Genomic DNA, 19612 nt, shown 5'->3' with positions numbered 1-19612 from the left:
GGCAGTAATTAACTTCCTCACTTGATTCTTTGATACACCTCTGTTTCAAACAAAACCCACCAAAAAAATTGTCAAAAACCAATACAAAACCCAATAGAAAAATCAAGCACAGAAATAAACATTACAAAAAAAAAAAAAAAAAAAAATTAATGAATCTTTACCTCTTTGATACACCTGTTTCAAACAAAACCTACAAAAAAATTGGACAAAAACTCATACAAAACCCACAAGAAAAATCAAGCACAAAAATAAACATTAAAAAAAAAAATCTATGAATCCTTACCTCATTGATACAAATGTTTCTCTCTCTCGCCTAGCCTCTCTCTCTCTCTCTCGCTTCATCTCTCTTCATCACGTTCTGTTTTGAGTGAAACTAAGGAAAGAGAAAAAAGAAGATAAGAGGGGGAGCTGTCGGCAGTGGAGAAGAAAAGAGAGAAAGAAAAAGAAAGGAAAGGAAAAAAAAAAAAAAAAAGGCCTTAAATTACAACAAAAAAAATAATTATTAAAAAAAAATTTTGGCAAAATTTTTTTATTTATTTTGGACCTTATTAATCCGGGGGCCCTAGGCGAGCACCTCACTCCCCTAGTGGTCTAGCTGGCCCTGCCTTTCATGCTTGACCTTTACTACCCCCACCCCCCACAATCCAACAAAAGATGCCAAAGTAAAAGTAAAAGTAAAAGTAAAAGTAAAAAAAAAAAAAAAAAAAAAAAGATCCAAATTCACACTTTTGAGGAGATCTTCTCAATTAAAAAATTAATGATGTGGTTATTTGGAGCTAATTTGAGGAGATATCGGTGAAAAGTTGTCTCCTAAATAACATTGTGAAGAGATTTCTGTTAAAGTTGTACTTACCATAATTCTCAAGGAAATTAATTCATTTAGAAAATCTGTTAAAGTTTATTTTGAGCTAATTTTACGGGGATACCATAATTATCAATGGAACTCCAGAGCAAATAATTGGAGATCACATGCCCATTCTCTCCTCCAAATACCAAGAACTTGGAAAAATTTCTTAGCAATGGCAGTCATCACAGAGTATTTTATTGCTATTCTCTTTCTGGGTCTCATTAGCAAAGGTACAATAAATTGCTTAATTTTGTCACTTTTCTTGTTTTATTTTGTCCCAATTCTTAACACACATCAGACACCCTTCCTATATTACGACATGTCTTCCTTTAAACCTCGTTGTACAAAAACTTTTAGGCCAAAGAAACATTATAGGCCAAATGCTCGAGTAGAATTCTTTTGATTTGTTTTGCCAATTCTGAATTTTTTTTGTCCAAACAAATTCTTTATCCTTTCTCAGTTTCTCAAAAAGGGGGCTTTCCTTTTTAGAGAGTTGTTTTATGAAATTTCTTCCACCTCTTGTGGGAATTCTCTTTTGGAAAATCACAACCTATTTTCCAAGATTCTTTTAGAATTTTGTCATAGCATTTTTGGCCTGTTTTGCTTGGCTTTGACTAATAAACATTGGTATGTTATTTGTCTAAGAACAAAGTTTGTACAACACAAACTAAAGGCTTGTGTCTTGGATTCTTTGTGTACATGACACAAGTTGGAGTTGTCACATTAGTAATTAGAGACTCATAGCACCTTTAGCTAGCTTGTGTCCTATGCACACAATACAAGTTAAAGGTTTGCGTCTTGTGTTCAGTGTGCACAGAACACAAGCTGGAGATGTCATATCAGTAATTGGAGACTCACAACACCCTTAGCTAGCTTGTAACCTATGCACACAACACAAACCAAAGGCTTGCGTCTTGTGTTCGGTGTGCATAGAACGCAAGCCGGAGGTGTCACATCAACAATTAGAAACTCATAACGCCCTTAACTAGCTTGCATCCTATGCACACAACACAAACCAAAGGCTTGCGTCTTGTGTTCGGAGTGCACAGAATGCAAGCCGGAGGTGTCACATCAATAATTAGAAACTCATAACACCCTTAGCTAGCTTGTGTCCTATGCACACAACACAAACTAAATGCTTGTCTTGTGTTCAATGTGATAACGTAAGTTGGAGATGCCACATTAGTAATTGAAGACTCGTAGCACCCTTAGCTTGTGTCCTATGCACACGACACAAACCAAAGCTTACGTCTTTGCGTGTATTTGTGCGCACGACACAAACCAAAGCGGAGTTAAATAAAGTAATGAATTAATAAAAAATGCATGCATGCAGGGGTGTACGGCTGCACTTTGAACGACTTTACAATAGGCACGGTGAGGAGCGGGAGACAGATACAAGAGAAGCCGGTATGGGACGTGACAGTGATCAACAACTGCGCCTGCCCTCAGAAGCTGATAAAATTGTCTTGCAAGGGATTTCAGGCTGCAGAAAGCATTGATCCTTCTATTTTTTCAAAGGAAGCTGATGATAAATGCCTCCTCATCGGAGGCAATAGCTTGGCAGGATCCGCTTCGGCTTCGATCAAGTTTTCTTATGCTTGGGATCCTCCTTTTCTCTTTTTTCCTTCCGAGGCTGTCACGGTTGCGTGTTGAAAAGAACTTCTAGCTACCATCTAAATAAGTGAATGGGAATAACTTGTCATTTGACTCATTTGTATCATTTAAATGATGGTTACTGATGAAATAAAGGAGGTTAATTATTATTACAATACAATTTGCTGTGTTTTGAAGGTTACAACTCCCTCGAGCGTTAGTGGAGAAGGGAGGAAAAACGCAGTAAATCTTACCTTCAAGATGCAGACGACACAAATAGAAGAGAATTAAGAAGAAAAATAAAACAAAGGAATCTGAAAGAGGTGAAACCAGAGTTACAAGAGAGACAAGATGCTCTCTGGAAAGCTCGAGGGGAGAACTATTAGTATTAAATTTCAAATTGATTTCATCCTTATATAAACTTACCCATGTTGCCTTAGTGGCATTTATTTATTTTATTATTCAAACCAAAATAAATTAAAAAAAAAAAAAAAAAAAAAAAAAAAAAAAAAAAAACAAACCCTACTCAATCCTGGAAATAGATTGTTCTTAGAACTTTTTTTTTTTTTTTTTTTGGGTTCTTTGGACTTTCTTGCTTCCTCATTTAATATATAATTTTATTCTTTAGTATAGTTCTTACGTTATTGGACAGAATATATAAAGTAGCATAATAGAGCTGTAGAATTAGAAAGATAATGAAGTTTATTAGAATCCACCCCCCACAATCCAACAAAAGATGCCAAAGTAAAAAAAAGAAAAAGAAAAAAGGTCAAAAAAAAAAAAAATGCAAAATTCACACTTTTATTTTCTCTTCTTCGCAGGTGGCTGAGGCACCTCTTCCTCATCTTCTTCATCTTCTTCTTCCTCATCCTCTTCATCTTCTTCCCCATCATCATCATCATCATCGTCCTCGTCATCATCATCATCATCTTCGCTTCCACCATCCCCATTGGCCACAGGCTCATCTTCAGGATCCGCTTCATCTTGACCATCATCACCAGATTCATCATCGTCATTGTCTCCATCACCATCCTCTTCATCTACAGCAGCATCGTCATCATCCTCATCTTCATCATCCTCTGTTTCACTGGCATCTTTGTTCTCGGGGCAAGGTTTTTTCACTGCATGCAGCTCAGAGACTGGAAACCTGAAAAATGAATTGGTTTAGTGCTACCTCTTTCAAAGCTAAATTGAGCAGGAATTAAAACAGGGCTGTAGAAATAAAGACACTAACCCGCCAAATGTATCGGGCTCTTTGGGGAAGACATCAATTCCATTTGGCAAAACGCCCATCTGAAAACAAATCCAAGCTCATATTAAATAATATTACACCTTAAAGAAAGATTAATTTGTGTTTTTGGAAGGGAAGTAAGAAAGTGGAGCCCAAAGATCAATAATAAGGTGACACAACAGGTCACACACACCCTTTCTAGAGATTAATGCTTATACCAAATTAATTACAATCCCTTGCACATGGCATTTTTCAGATTGTACAGAATTTCTCTTTCACTACATCACACAATTCAATCATATGTACAATAAATAGTGTGAACTGTGAACAACCATGTCCTTACTTTAAAGCTAACACTCTGTACCTCCAAAGATCAAGGAAAACGTAGACATGAATACACACATAAAATGATAATGCATGCTCATCATTTAGGCTGCTAACAAGTTCCAAAACCCAATCATTTCCTTTGAGGAAACACTTGTACAATTACTTATGTATGTCTCTTCCCTCATAAAACTCTATTCAATTTGACAGTCATTTCCATACGTATTCACAATGGAAATGCTGGCCGGTTAAAGGGGGAAAAAAAAAAGGGTAACAAGTAGCAAATCCTCTCACCTAGTCTACTCCCCACAGGATAAGGATGGTTAGCCTAATAAATGCGTCTAGATCAAAAATACTTATGGGAAGAGAATGTTGCAACACTACAAATGAGGATTATTAGCGGAGTAATGCTACTCTTCACACTCGTTTATCACACCCATTTTATACCGATTGACGTTGAGTATTTTAAGTGGCTTTCCTTTTCTTTTCTTTTTTCTCAAGTGACTGACATTGGAAGCTACTTAAAACATGTCATGTTAGTCTATGTAAAATGAGTGTGATAAATGGGTGTGAAGAGTAGCATTACTATGATTAGAGTTGTACATGTACACAAGAATCATTCTTTCACATGTATCATATTCCCCTGCAAGGAGAATAGGATGGAATACAACATATCAGTGTGAAAAAGGAGGAGCAGTCACAAACTGAGACTGAGAAATTGGAAATAAATCATGAATTAAACAAGACCAACGCAATCTTTTTGCCTAACCTATGCAGAGGCCGGAACCACGTTAGTCCACGGGTTCCACTTGGAGCTAAAAACCAAGTTATCAAACCAAAAACATGAAAAATACATACGGCAGCATAAGATCAATCATCAAGAGGAGAACCAAAGGGTGTAAACACCTATGCCAGCCAATGAAATATTTAAACATTAAATTAAATCATACACATGTTCAAGGTTTGAAATTAATAGACAGCGTCAAGGCCAATGCCCGGACCACAGCTACAAAACTGGAGTTGATTTACTCATATCAGTTTTCTTTTGAACCCAATGAGACCAAAATAAGAAGAAGAGAGATTCAAGGACGAATCTTCCCTTATTCTCCAAGCCCCACTAAAAGCCCCGGACAATAATTTTCAAGAAACTTGCAATCAACAATTTCAACACAACGTTCAAATACAAAAGGCCAGTTTCCTCTGATACAAACACTCCCTGTACTGAAAAACAAAATGCAACATGACCAATCTCTTAGGTTTGGATAACAATTAACAGGAATAATTCACAATAAAAAACCCATCTTTCTCACAATCAAATAATTAAAGCGAAACCCAAAAGACACGATACAAAACAAATTCACATTTCAAAATTCAAAAAAATAAAAAATAAAAGTAATTATAAACTCATAGTAGCAAACATAGCAAAGAATAGCGAAATCTCAGATACCCATATAGTTCATACCATCAAGAGCGAGCAAGCAAGAGACTTGGCAGCGACAATGGCCGTCTCAACCGCTACAGAGCAGAGAAAGCCCTCCAAAACGACAGCGTTCGAGCGAATAGTATCCATATCCATCTCCCCGGACCCCAGCAGACGAATACTCTAGAGAGAGAGAAAAAAAAAACACCAATTGAGATTTCTTGCGGTGAGAGTTTTTAGGGTTTTGGAACCTTTTGAGGGGTTTAAGGTTTAGGGTTTTGAGAGGATCAGGACATCGACCGCTTTGCCGCTCTACTTGTATGTACTTGGGATCTAGTTCTAGAAAAAGTATTTGATGTGTAGAAGAAGATAACTCGACGGTGGAGTCCTTGCGTCACAGGATGACAGGCCAAATCGGAACCGTTCATTATGTACAATCCGACTTTGACTATAACTGTCGGAGTGCGAGACCTGATCCTGTGACTTAATAAATAGGCTGTCCGTTACATTTAAAGTTTATCCAATTTTTTTTTAAAAAAAGATGTGTTAATATATACATTAAATATACCGTTAGATGCATTCATTTTAAATTTGAACTATAAAATAAATACTTTTAGTTTTTATTAAAATAAAGAGGATCATATTCCGATCTGATGCTACTCTTCATACTCTCATTTTGCATTGAATGACGTAACATATTTTAAGTAACTTCTCATATCAGCCATTTAAAACACGTTATGTTGAACAAGTTCAGTTTGAATTAGCTCAATTCGGACTCGGTTCATTTATTAAAAGAATAAAGATCTCATATAAGCTCAACTCATATAATTTAGGCTTGTTTATTAAATGAGCCGAACTCATATAAGCTCAACTCAACTCGTATATGCTCGTATAACTTTATTTTTGATATTTTTATAATATTATTTTTAACTTTGTAACGAAAATATGTTAAGTATTTAAAAAGATTAAAAAAAAATTATAGCTAATATAATATATATAATTTTAATTATTGTAATTATGAGTCTAGATATAAATATATGTATATTTGTGTGTATATGAGTGAGTTTATATGTATATATACTGTGATGAATGTATATACATACTATAAGATAAATATATAAACTCATAGACAGTTAGAGATTTGAGTTAATTTCTTTAATTACTCAAATAATAAAACTTAACCATAATTAAATAACTAATAATTAGTATGGATTAAAAAAAAAAAAAAAAAACGACATTTATTTTACATATGGAATGAATAAGTTAATTGAACAACTCGTAAACAAATTCGAGATTGTTCAAAAAATAAATGAACAGAACTTGAACAGATTATATAGCTCAGTGATAAGCTCGAGTTTGGCTCGTGTTCGAAAATAATTAAACAAATCAAGCTTAAACATTCAATATTCAGCTCGATTTGGCTTGATTATAGTCATAAATAAGTGTGAAGAATAATATTACTCCTTGTGATATAATCTAAACCAGGTTGAATTTACTTATAGATTATTCAAAAATATGTGGGTCTCTATGTCTGTTTCATTTTTTGTCTTCAATAAAATTTAGCAAAAATGTCACTTGCCCCCCTAAATTTCTATCACTTTTGTAATGTCCTCCTAATTTTATTTTTTTTTAATAAAAATAAAATCTCAATTTAGTAATAAATTAAACTTCTAATTTTTTGCAATGTCCTCCTTCCGTTAAGGTTTGGATTAAAGTAGACGGGCAAAATGGGTGAAATGACCAATGTACAATTAGTAATAAGAACAATAAATTTCAATAAATTTTTGGATAAAGTTTTTCTTCAAATTGAGTTTGAATCTAAACTGATTTGAAGAATTTTCTTCAACCCAAGTTATTAAATTAACGTCTGTCCTTAGAGCAAGTGATTCGCACATTCATCTTAAATGTTCTAAGGACATATGTCAGGTCAAATTAAAAGTATATGTGAAATTTCATACTTGAAAAATATATATCAATTTACTAGACTGGATTAAAAAGTTCATTCAACCTAATTTAAAGGAAAACTATGTCCTAATTTTTTTCTTTTTTCTGCTATAGTTGGTTAACAGCTAGAATTCAGTAAGAGTATAGCACAGCAGTTAATTGATGCATCAAACATAACATCCATTCTATACAAAAGAGATGTATAAACTTCAACAAGTCTTACAGCAAACTACATATATAGATATAACCTGATAGCTGGTACTAACATTAACCCAAATATGCAGAAACAGTCTGATAAAGTTAGAAAAAAGGCAGCCAAATTGTTTACTGCTATACATCAGCTCTGGGGTTGATCCATTGGAGATGCAATAGAAATGCAACTGGGTGATCCATCCTCAACAGGTGGGGGCACACCCCATTTGCCTTCAGATTCAAGTGGCTCAAACACATGAACCCCCCCATCAGTTAGTCCTAGGGCAAACTGGTTTGGTTCTTGGGGATGTGCAGCAATCACAAGTGGGTATGCTGAAGAACTGCATCAACATGGGAAAAAAAGAAGTGGAAGAAAAAGAAAATTATCATATATATTGAATTCAGGCTTAGAGCATGTTTGAAATTGTGTTTGAGAAATAGAGTTTTTAAGTCAAAAAGCGCTTTTGGGCAAAAGCTTCATTTTTAAGCTTTTATCAAAAGTGCGTTTTTGTCATTTTTAGGTTTTTTTTTACCCTTAAAAACGTTTTTAATTTTCTTATCAAACGAGTATTTTTTTCTTTAAATGGACTTTTTGAGTGTTAAACGCACTTTTAGATCCCTCAAACGCAATCCCAAACAGGCCCTTAAATGCCACAAAAGTGGAAGAAGAAGGAAAAGAGGAAGCCTCTTTTGCCATCTTTGAGTCACTATATACAACATGGATATGTCTTAAATACTTGATAATTCATACAATTTTCTTTATTATATTTATGTACTCTTCCTTTATGCTTAAACTTTTGAAACTGAACAATGGAAGCTAACTACTGATTAGGAAAAGTTGATAATACATATATCTCACTGAATGAAACATAGGCCAAGCATCTGGACAGATAGATTGGAAAAGGATAAATGAATACCTGACATTAAATGGAACATAGGCAGTGGGATTAATCTGACATTGTAAATGGAGATTTGAAGCACCAAATACACGCACGGTTCCATCTAAAAAGCTTGCATAAATTAACTGGCTATCACAGGAGAATATTGCATGGGAGATTGGTGCTGAAGATTCTTTTACAATCCACTGGAAACACAGAGCAATCATTAAATATTCTGAAGAAAAATGGGGGAAAAGAGGGAGTAGAGTGGAAGGAAATTGCTCATCCGTGATTGTTTTTTCTCCATACATTACTGGCTTGTCTCCATAATAAAAGAAAATCCTTAACAATTTTCATAGAACAATTATAAAGGAGGATACCTGCTTTACACATTCAAGTTTCTTTGTTTCATATATGGCAAGTTGAGTCCCATTTACACCAAGGAAGTGTATTTGATCCTGGTGAAACTGAACTTTCGTGTCTAACATCGCCGTGGATGTTCTCCCAGCTGGAATCTGCAAGAAACCACTGTTTTGTCTTTCCCACTTATCAGAGCTCCACACGATAATCTGGGAGAATAGGATACAAAATTTTTGATCATATATCAGAAATAAATTTGAAGACCATGTTTGTTTGATTTAGGGCATGTTTGGGTGTGCGTTTGAAGGGTCTAAGAGTGTGTTTAACATTCAAAAAGTCCGTTTGAAAAATAAAAATCCGTTTGGTAAAAAAAATTGAAAGTTCTTTTAAGGATTCAAAAAGCCTAAAAATAGCCGAAACACATTTTTGGCAAAAGCTTAAAAATGTAGCTTTTGCCAAAAAACGTTTTTTGACTTAAAAGCTTTATTTTTCAAACACAATTTCAAACATGCTCTTAGTCCACTGTCTACAACTCGTATGAAGGGTGAAATTCAGTTGTGTGTCTATTTTTCACTTCTATGTATGGTACATTGAAGAGTTCCCTTGGATATGATCTCCCATTCATATTGGAAATCTCTCTCCCTCTCTCTCTCTCTCTCTCTCACATGACCAAGTACAAGAAAACCATGTCTAGTGAGTCATTTCCCCCATCAGCCAAAACAGATTGAAGGTATCAAACAAGAAAATCTATCACATCAGACAACTGTGAAACCTAGTTCTAACTACTAGATGTCCTTATATGCAAGCTATACTAAATGAATTACTAACCTGAGTGTCTGCTCCTGAAGAAACAAGTACATTCAGCACATTTGAGAAGGCAAGGCCAGTGATTCTTTTAGAGTGACCTGTAAGGTTGCTCATAACCTACAACAAGAAAGAACATGACCAGCTTCCTTGATATTCAATTTTAATGAGTATCATAATAAATATACGTTACCTCATCTACGCGAACATTGTATATGTGAATTGTGGAGTCATTCATGCCAACAGCAACTATATTGTTGTCTTGAGGGTGGAAAGCAAGATATGTTGCCGCAGGTGGTGGAGGCATGAAAGTTGCCATTGTCTGTGATTTCCCAACAAAACTCATAATTGGTCAGTCAAAGTGTGGAGTACACCAGATGCAGCATTAAGATAAGCCTCAAGTGTTCTGCTTTATGGATGATGGGATGTAGGGGTGAAAAGGCGGGCGGTTAATAACCGCCCACTAACCGTAACAGCCTTTTCACCCCTAATGGGATGAGACAAAAAAGATACTTTAGTGTCTCAAATCTTGTGTTAATTATTAACCAAAATTAAAACAGGCCTAGAACCATTAGTGACCTGGCAAATAAGCTCTCTCACAGACATCTGCAGCTGAAAAGAAATTATATTTTGTGAAAGCATATAGCTCTCACCCATTTTCAACAAGCACATTTAATCCACACCTCACAATGACTTGGTTTCAAACATTACCTTAAATGTCATCATGTTAAACAAAGAAATTTTCCCTCCAGATGCTGACATGACATAAGAATCATTCTTGGACAAAGCAAAACATGATAGAGCTTCTTCAGGTTTAGCCTCAGTTAAATCATTGGTCATTGTTATGCCTGATGATGGTTGTACCAATTGAGGAGTAATCTTGGCCGTTGCCTGCATCACATCATTATCACCATCTTAAACTTACTTAATAAAGTGTAGGTTGAGAGTGAAACAGAAAGCTAGTGATCAAAAGGAACTTAAGAGGAACAGATTTAGAAAAAAGATAGGAACTTTATACCTTGCCATTCAAGTTAAGGTCACTTCGCGGCCACTTCCAGAGTAGATGGATGGCATTTGTGGCTAATGCCAAAATAGCGGTACCTGAATTAGTATAAATCAACCTTGAGATCTGCGCGGTCATAGGAGAACCCAATCAGAAACTTTTTATTTTAATTATCTGGCATTTAAAGATAACAAACTCTAAAAAGATGAAAGATATAATAAAAAAGGTGGCATCTGAGATCAATTCAAAAGAACCTATGGCGTTAGAATTCCGTCTATTGCTGCATTTATATGACCAATGTTTTGTTTGAGGTATTAATTAATTCAAACAATAAACCATTAAACTGAATGGTGCTCAAGACTTGTTCAAATAAATTTTTGTGAATTTAATCCAGACAATTTACCTATAGAAAACTGTGTGGAACTAGAAAACTTGAATAATTAGGTTCATAATAGCTATAAATTAACAACACTTCTGCTAATATGCTCACAAACTTGTAATGGAAATCCGGTGCATGCTAGACGTTAAGTAAAATGTGTGTATAAAGTGTATACTTCAGAAAGAGAGGAATATAAATAATAAGCACCAGGCCAAACTACTGTCCATTTGTATGTGCAAAGGATCAAGAATCGTTTCAGTATCCCTGACAATATCTGATATCCATAAGAAATCATACCTTGTCTGGTTTGGCACAAGCTGAGAGCCTCAATGACCTAATCTGAGCAGGTTCACTAATTTCAGTGAGCTTCCAACTCTTTGTTGAGTTGACTTCTTCAGCTAATTTAAGTTTTGCATCCTCCAAGTTTCTTGTATCTTCATTCTAAAAAGACCACTGAATGAGTTAGTTCAAGGGTACTTTTTTAAGTATTAATGACAGCAACTGAGATTCATTTCAATTTGAAGAAATATTGAGAGAGAGAAATTAATGTAATTAAAACTTATGCAGAAATTATGTGGGATGGAATTACTAGCATTCCTCTAAAGTGTACTGAATTGCACCCTGCATGATATAGAAAGTACTTGAATAGAATGTCTTTTTTCTATTTAGTGCAATAAAAGAAGGCTTTATAAGACTGACCTTTGTTACAGTTTCAGATGCACTTCCTGCCGCAATAAGAGAATGACTTTCATAAGTGCACATCAACCGGAGACCATCAACTGTTGCTAAGATTTTGATTCTATTGTCATTTGCAGAAACAGCCAATAATGTGCCTTCCTTGTTGAAACGGATACGTGGACTTGCCTTAAATTCAAAGAATTATTTGAGCAAGTCAGATTACTGTTCCTTTTGCGCCCGCGCGCACATATATATATATATACAAACACCCATAAGATAACTTACTGGTAGGCCACCCTCAGCATCAATACTTGTCAGAAGATTGACATTATCCATTTCCCAAAATTTAACTGAATGGTCATCACCAACAGCCAAGAAACGGTTCTTGGTTGTATCAAATTGAACAATTCCCAGAGAACGTTTATAAAATCCTTGATAGATTCTCTTCACAAGACCTTCATTTTCATTCCACTCAACAATGTGTGACTCACCATCTTTATTGGTTCCACATGAAAAAAGCCTACAATGTTCAATCAAAGCATCTACTTCTGAGGTTATCCATAATAGAATTAGACTGAAAAGAAAACATTATAATGGAGTAAAAGTCAGTAGATAAACCTTTTTCCATCAGCACTATAAGCCATTGTAGTGCATGAGCGGCCAGGAGCATCGTAATCAACCCTAGATCCCAACATGTCATATAACCATGCTTTTATCTTTCCATCCACTGATGTTGAAAAGATAAACTGAGGCATTACAACAAGGGCAGAACTTTTAATACACTGAGAGCAAATCAGCCCAAGGAGGCAAGTGGTGTATAAATTAGTCAAATTGAAGCATCAAGCAGATTCCTCACATTAACATTTTCTTTGCAGTGAGGGCAAACAGAATGAACGGGAGCCTCATGACCTTCAAAAGTATACAACTTTGCACCAGTAGCCACATCCCACACCTATAAAGACAAAAAATAAACGTAAATAAATAACCTTTTTTCTATGACTAACCACATAACTACTATTTTCATAACCAACCTTGATGGTCTTGTCATCACCGCAAGTTATAACAGAGAGTTTTTTATTAGGGTAACAGAAAGCAAGATCGTTCACGCTTCCAACATGAGCATCAATCTAGAAATTAAAAAAGAAAAGAAAGGTGTTAAAAAAAAAAAGAAAAAAGAAACGATCGATCACTAGAAAGAAGAAAACAAACCTACCTCCAAATGTTGGCGAATGTCATTCCCACCATGAAAGGCATATAGCTGTATCATGTGCTTAGAGTATGCAACTCCTGTTGGATGAAGGGACAAAAAAGTTTAATGAATTATAGTGATTTAGGTTATTTCAAAAAATGTTGTAGTGCATTTCTTTAATCTCACCAAATAAAGAACCGTCAAGTGTCCACGCTATACGCTTAACTGAGACACATGGATCTTTGATTAGAGTTGCCTGCATATGATCAGATTTAGAATTCAGATTTCTCTGATGAAATGAACTGTTGACTTGCTTTTAATTACATTGATTGAGAAGGAAACATACCTTTAACATCATCGAACTTGCTCCAATATTCCATACCTGAAAATGTCTAGAAAACAACTTCTCCCCTGAACTAACTTCCCACAAACTTATGCCCCCCACATTGGTCCCAACTGAAAAAATCACATTGGGAGACACTAGTCAATTTAATCTTAAACAGATAAGATGAACCTGATATAATAACCACTATAAAAACCAAATGCTCATGAAAAAAAAAGGCCATGGAAACCAACCTAGAAGTAGTGTCAGTTGAATGGGATGAAAATCCATACTCATGGGAACTGACCCCTGATTCAATGTTCGTGCTACAGTCTTGGGCAATTCATCGGTTGGGTTAAATATCATGGTGTGACTTTTTGGACCAGGATTGATTACTGGCAACATCACCTACAGAAAAATGTATAGATATAATTTAGAGAATTGTATTAACTTAGAGCCAAAAATTAAGATCATGTGCTTATGCTATTAAACTAACCCTGTCTGAAGCCCCAGTGAACCTTGTTCTGTATATATCATCAGAATCCCCAATACCCTTTGAAATTGCAGCTATAGCAGGCAAAAAAAAATCATATTTAGAAATGAACTTGGACGCGTTTTCATGTCTGAGATTAGTATAACATACGAAGTTCACTCAGGGCTGTAAAGAAAATTAGTGAATCAGTCACATCACTACCTGGATTTGTTACGCTACCAAAACCAATACCACCTCCAGCAACTGTTGGATGAGCTAAAATTGAGGGATTTGACATCCATGTGGTGAGAGGTGCCTGAAATGGTGCTGATGCAGGTTGGAACGGCTGGAGTAAAAAAAAAAAAAACAGCATTAGAAAATTTAGCGGAGACTGTAAGAGAGAAAAGATGTAACTTTATCATATACCCCGTTTGAAGCCATTGGCAGAAAACCTTCAATTTGTGGTGGGGAACCTATCAACTGATTGCTAGCAGCAAGTTGTGCAAATGAATCATTGGAATTTTTACAGCTGTGATCCACAAAGAGTGTTCTTATATCAGGATTCTGTCTAGGATTTGAGCAAAGTGAATGCTGCCAATTCAAGCTGTCAAATCACATACCAAAAACAATTTAATCTTCATGGCATATAAACATAACCAGAATTTCTAATGAGTTTCATACTATACGACCCCAATAATTAGATCTTCCTTTAGTTAACTTCCCATATATTACCTTTGGTTGATGAGCATCCTCAACCTTGAACCTCTTATGCTAGGGAGCTGCAATTTCTCACGGAAAAGCGGATTTGCCTCGAAAAGCTTCTTGAGCTCAATCAACATGATTGCTCTTGCTGTCTTTGTATCTCTATAATTAGAGAGTTGATCATTTTCCCTGCATAACAACCCATATGATTTTCATAATGCCATCTACATATATCACTATCGCGAACTTGAAGTGGAAACTCACAATTTCTGTATAAAACATATACCTAAAATTATCCAGTGTAAGGAGCATAGTCATTTCCTTGAACAGGTCTTCATTCAATGAAGCAAAAACTTTCAGATCCTTCACGAGAATATCCACCGCCTTGCCGCGATCCAGCCTGATTAACAAAATCCCATAAGAAAAAAGGACTTAAAATGCTTTAAGGAAGATCAAGAAAACTGAAAACTGCCATCTTGTTTTTCTTTTTTAAGAATCACAAACTTACTTATCCAAAGCCTCAAGGTACTTCTGCTTTCGAATTTCAAAAAAGATCTTCATAGAGTGCCGGTTATCATCCAGCTTGGTGAACCCAGATAGATACCTCTCCACCTCATCCCAGTTCCCGCTAAGCACCAACTCCTCAAAGTACTTGAGGTTAAAGAACAATCCTGATTCTTGCTCTAGCCTACTCAAAAACAAAAACAAAACAGAAGAACGAAAGGACCAAAAAGTTGATTAGAACAGAATTACACGAGCAGCACAACAAATTGGAAGCTGAAAAGCAGGGTATTGGATGAGAAATTACTTGTGAAGAGTGTCCTTGAACCTTTCCTCATCGAGGAACTGCAAAATCAGGAAGATGAGGTCCCTACTGAGAGAAGTAGTCATTGGAAACTTCCGTTCTTATCACAGAAAACCTGCAAACGAACCATTATCACTAACAACAATAACAAGAGGAACAAGTAAACAAACAAAGAGTTTCGTTTTGTTTTGTTTTGTTCATCAGTAAAAAAATATTCCCAATAAAAGGTTTTTCCTTGGAGAGAAAATATATGTTCTTTTAAACCTTGTGTAATCCTTCAAACTAAATGGAACCTCATATCATTTCTCAGAAAAACTGTATTCCATTGAAGCATGCAGAGCTTTTACATCTTTACTTAAGATCAAAAGAGAAAATCAAGACTAGAATGTCAAAATTGAATTAAGAACGCCAAAAATATGTATGTCAATCAATATTAGAACAAAATACTAAAAAAAAAATAAAAAAATCAGGGTTTACAGAAGGTACACGAAAAACCCACTTGATTCTTAGTGATTAAACAAAAAATTTGCAGAAATGGAGACGGGTGAGCAAGAATTACCTAGACAAATTAGAGAAAAGTACGGTTCCCGAAACCAGAAACAGTAAAGTAGCTTTTTAACTTCTAATCCAATGAAATTGAAGGCGCTGGAAAGCAGAATATGGGGGTAGAGAAAAAAAAGCTTGCCTTTAGAAAGCTAAAGGCAAAAACAGGGAAGGCTCACCTGTAAAACAGAGAAGAAACAGAGCACTAAAAGCTCTCTCTCTCTTTCTCTCTCTCTTTCTCTCTTTCTGTGAGTATGAGAGAGAGAAGAAAAAAATAAAAATAAAAACTCTCTTTCCCAGAAGATGCTGATGGGTGGCTGCATCAGAGAGAGATTTATACTAAGAGGCGGCACTCACGAGGCATCTGATAAGTACAGCTGCTTATCTTATCATGATAAATCGTGTTTTACCAAATAAGTAATAGGTTTTTGTGCATGTTTGTCAAGTGGTCGGATGTGGGGTCCAGAAGCGAAAGACCATCGCCATAGCTATCTCAACTTTTGTTTAAAGAAGACAGCGACCGACATTGTGCGGAGCACTTCCATGGAACTCAAACCACACTTTCCAATATCCACCAAGATTACCGTCGGCATGGGGTGTAAAGAGTTGTCCTTGTTTCATGTAATATTCGCATCGTGTGAGAGGGTATTCTACCTTTTTTTGAAAAAAAAAAAAGAAAAAAAATTTATGAATACAATAATTACTTAATAGATTGGTGCTCAAGTATCTTCTCATATGAGTCGTTGGAATGGCATATAATACGAGCAGTTCATTGTACTCAATCGGAATTTAGCTTCCAAGTTAAAGTTCTTTGAAATTATTTAAAGGGAAAATTACAGTTTATCCTCCCAAAGTTGACAGCGTTTTTCAATTCAAACACCAAAGTTTTAATTTTTGCAATCTACCCCCTAAAGTTTCAAATTTTTGCAATTTGACCAATTGTATCCAAAACTTCAAATATTGCCCCTAATTTTATTATTTTTATTTTTTATAAAAAAAATTTTAAAAAAAAATTAGGGTGGCTCTTTGCCCATCTGGCTATTTTTGCACCCCCAAATTTGTTTTGTTTTATATATATATATATATAAAATAAAAAAATAAAAATAAAAGTCCAGGGCAATATGAGAATTTTGGGATAATATTGGTCAAATTGAAAAAAAAAATTGAAACTTTGTAGGGATGGATTGTAAAAATTGAAACTTTGATGTTCAAATTGAAAAATGTTGTCAACTATGTGGGGTCAACTGTAATTTTTCCTTATTTAAAAAATCGCAATTAAATCTTTTGGTTCATATGAATAACAAAATCTAATAATTTTTCATTGTTCCTTTGCAAAATGACCCAAAAAAAAAAAAAATACTTTAAGGGTTAATGAATAAGGATTTTCTGTTTAGAAAAAATTAAGATAGAAGAATTTATTGATGTGATATAAAGTATAGAAAAAGTTTTGATATTTTTTTTTTTTAGAGAAGAGTGAAGAAATGACATTAATGTTTGTCGTAATGGAAGACTACGGTAACTAACCAAATAGTAACGTCTAAAAACAAGCTCACAGGCTAAAAGAAATATAAAATGTGAGAGAACCCTCTCTGATTTGATAATAATTTAATAAGTTTTTACATAATAAGCTAGCCTATTTATAGAAAAAAAAAAATATTTGTAGAGAAAGTAAACATAATTATAGTAGTGATAGTAAACATAATCCTAGTAGCAATAGTAAACATAATCTTAATAAGGAAAAAAATAATTAAAGCAAATCTAACCCAAGGAAGGGAAATAAAGTCCTAATAAAATAAAATCGAATTATAATATAAAATTGACAATCAGCGAAAATCATGACAATCTTTCCTTTTGTATTTTCATTGTCTGAGAACATGTAAAATTATGATAAAGCGGCACTGCTTTAATATTCTTTTTAATATTTTCCTTATTTTCATTTTTACCGAAAATATAGGTAAACATCGTCCTTCATCAATGTTGATGTTTTGTTTTGATTGATGTTGATTTTTTTTTTTTTCTTCTTTTTTTGTTAAGAGAAATGACAAATCTTGAATCCCATTTTAGTCCTTCGTCAAGACATCCAACGATGATGACAATTAAAGAAGGCATCATTGAATCACTGGCCTCATTGATAATCATATGGCGGGTCACCCATAGGTGACCCATGACATGACCCATTAAGAGCAACATAAACGGGTCGACCCGTTTATAACTCAAACTCGTTTAAGGTAAACCTAAACCTGCTAATTTCGTGTCGTGTTCATATCAAAATTGCCCGCCCTAGTTAATAACAGGTGAGCTCATTCATTTCCCAAGGTAGTAATTCTTAGGTTAAAACCTTTAAGACTTTGTTTGTGATTGTATTGAGAACTATAACATTTGTCTATAGAAATAATCTGAAATTGATTGTTAAAAGACCCACTAAGGGCATTTTTGGATGTGCGTTTGAGGATCCTAAAAATGCGTTTAACACTCAAAAAGTCAGTTTGAAGAAAGTATCCGTTTAGTAAAAAACATTTGAAAGTACTTTTAATGGTTAAAAAAAAAAGGGGGCAAAACGCATTTGACAAAAGCTTAAAAATGAAATTTTTGCCAAAAAAATGTTTTTTTGCTTAAAATTATATTTTTCAAACATAATCTAAGCATGTTTGTGATTGCGTTGGAAAATATAACTTTTAAAGCACAAAATATATTTTTAGGAAGAAAAAAAAAAAACCATTTTTGAGTTTTTCTAAAAAAAAAAAATGCGTTTTAACAATTTTTAAAGTACAAAAAAAAAAAAAAAAAGCCGAAAGTGCTTCTTACCAAACAAACGAGCTTTTTCGTTTGACACAATTTTTTAAGTACTACAAGTATTTTGTAACTTCGATAACACAATTTCAAATATACTATAAAATAGCCAACTACATATGATAATAATCAAACAGATCAAAGACTGCAATTTGGGTCGTATTCAGCATATCATCCTTATAAAAGAGACACTCGATCTAACCAAACAACCCAACTCGGGTATTTTCACCTCTCCCTCTCTCCATTCGATTGCTCTTCCTTTGTAACACAACATTAACTTAATCATCAGAGAATTCTCAATGCCTTAAGGAATATTTTGTGTCGGTCCGAATATGACTATCTCGTTAATAACTCTCCATAAAACATATGTAATATCGGTGAATTAAAGTGCTTGTGAATAGGTTTCATAAAATAAATTCTTCCCATTCCACTTTTTCTTTTTCTTTTTTCTTTGTCTTTCTTGGTTCTTTGGAGTTGGCTGTGTCGGCAGGGATTGGACGGTCCAGATGAGATTAAAAAAATAAATTAATAATAATCACGTGAATTTCGAAGACTTGTGCAACAAGATTGATGTATCCTAAAGCCATCGTGAGGCCAAGACGCACTTTGAACTATGAAGGTGACAAGAAAGAATAACGTAGGATTCCTTTTTCAGTGCATGCACGACTCCGTCTTACGTCAAAGAAAACAAAAAAGTCTTTCCACGTACGTCACATAGTGTAGCTCGACAACAGAATGCACAGAATTTCTGTACGACCGAGATTGAAATAGGAGGATCGCGTTAGTCCCAACATGCACCAACCTGATTTGATGTCACTACCACCAGTTCTTGACAGTATCAAAAGAAATAAAGTGTAATAAATTGAAAGATAAGAGAATATATTATAAATTGGCTAATCAATTTTAAAAAATAAGTGTAATTTTCGAATGAGAACCTTTTTCTTTTCTTTTTTTCTTATTTATTTTCATTCCTATTTTTTTTTAAAAAATTACTATTAAATTTATAAGTCCCACACGAATCTAATGATAAATTTTTAAAAAATAAATAAATGACAAATAAAACAATAGCATGTCTTTTTTTAATAAATCATCCAATTTCATATACTGTGTTATTTTGCAACAAACTATAACACAAA

The 19612-nt window shown here is 34.4% G+C and overlaps 3 protein-coding genes across 3 annotated transcripts; 1 reads left to right on the top strand and 2 right to left on the bottom strand.

Annotated features, from left to right (window-relative positions):
- Nucleotides 1-1019: 1019 nt before the first annotated feature.
- Nucleotides 1020-2500, top strand: LOC148583581 (TPD1 protein homolog 1B-like). The gene is made up of 2 exons (XM_088510449.1): nucleotides 1020-1077; nucleotides 2181-2500. Exons 1-2 carry the CDS (start codon nucleotides 1020-1022, stop codon nucleotides 2498-2500), a joined length of 378 nt encoding a protein of 125 aa, XP_088366575.1.
- A 600-nt stretch (nucleotides 2501-3100) lies between these two features.
- On the bottom strand, nucleotides 3101-5840 carry LOC132190001 (uncharacterized). The gene is made up of 3 exons (XM_059604864.2): nucleotides 5458-5840; nucleotides 3675-3733; nucleotides 3101-3587 (listed from the first exon to the last, which is right to left on the bottom strand). Exons 1-3 carry the CDS (start codon nucleotides 5569-5571, stop codon nucleotides 3242-3244), a joined length of 519 nt encoding a protein of 172 aa, XP_059460847.1. The 5' UTR covers nucleotides 5572-5840; the 3' UTR covers nucleotides 3101-3241.
- A 1655-nt stretch (nucleotides 5841-7495) lies between these two features.
- Nucleotides 7496-15975, bottom strand: LOC132189201 (topless-related protein 1). The gene is made up of 25 exons (XM_059603805.2): nucleotides 15703-15975; nucleotides 15147-15258; nucleotides 14847-15026; nucleotides 14625-14738; nucleotides 14369-14527; nucleotides 14063-14240; nucleotides 13859-13982; nucleotides 13661-13731; nucleotides 13419-13572; nucleotides 13189-13298; nucleotides 13029-13098; nucleotides 12867-12940; nucleotides 12685-12780; nucleotides 12510-12605; nucleotides 12272-12399; nucleotides 11939-12173; nucleotides 11675-11839; nucleotides 11273-11416; nucleotides 10612-10722; nucleotides 10305-10484; nucleotides 9787-9915; nucleotides 9618-9713; nucleotides 8810-8998; nucleotides 8469-8635; nucleotides 7496-7892 (listed from the first exon to the last, which is right to left on the bottom strand). The coding sequence occupies exons 2-25, from the start codon at nucleotides 15227-15229 to the stop codon at nucleotides 7697-7699; spliced, it is 3249 nt and encodes a 1082-aa protein (XP_059459788.2). The 5' UTR covers nucleotides 15230-15258; nucleotides 15703-15975; the 3' UTR covers nucleotides 7496-7696.
- Nucleotides 15976-19612: the final 3637 nt, after the last annotated feature.

This window comes from Corylus avellana, chromosome 9 (assembly GCF_965113065.1).
Source record: "Corylus avellana chromosome 9, dhCorAvel1.hap1.2, whole genome shotgun sequence".
Lineage (NCBI taxonomy): Eukaryota > Viridiplantae > Streptophyta > Magnoliopsida > Fagales > Betulaceae > Corylus > Corylus avellana.
This window is presented reverse-complemented; position numbering and strand designations above follow the sequence as displayed.

What these genes read in the sequence shown, in the direction of transcription:
- LOC148583581 (XM_088510449.1), top strand. Translation starts at nt 1,020, where the DNA reads ATGGCAGTCATCACAGAGTATTTTATTGCTATTCTCTTTCTGGGTCTC. An exon ending in TCTGGGTCTCATTAGCAAAG is followed by an intron (nt 1,078 to 2,180) that starts GTACAATAAATT and finishes GCATGCATGCAG; the next exon opens with GGGTGTACGGCTGCACTTTG.
- LOC132190001 (XM_059604864.2), bottom strand. Translation starts at nt 5,571, where the DNA reads ATGGATATGGATACTATTCGCTCGAACGCTGTCGTTTTGGAGGGCTTT. An exon ending in TTGCTTGCTCGCTCTTGATG is followed by an intron (nt 3,734 to 5,457) that starts GTATGAACTATA and finishes ATTTGTTTTCAG; the next exon opens with ATGGGCGTTTTGCCAAATGG. An exon ending in GAGCCCGATACATTTGGCGG is followed by an intron (nt 3,588 to 3,674) that starts GTTAGTGTCTTT and finishes TTCATTTTTCAG; the next exon opens with GTTTCCAGTCTCTGAGCTGC.
- LOC132189201 (XM_059603805.2), bottom strand. Translation starts at nt 15,229, where the DNA reads ATGACTACTTCTCTCAGTAGGGACCTCATCTTCCTGATTTTGCAGTTC. An exon ending in GTGATGACAAGACCATCAAG is followed by an intron (nt 12,606 to 12,684) that starts GTTGGTTATGAA and finishes TTGTCTTTATAG; the next exon opens with GTGTGGGATGTGGCTACTGG. An exon ending in ACTGCAAAGAAAATGTTAAT is followed by an intron (nt 12,400 to 12,509) that starts GTGAGGAATCTG and finishes GTAATGCCTCAG; the next exon opens with TTTATCTTTTCAACATCAGT.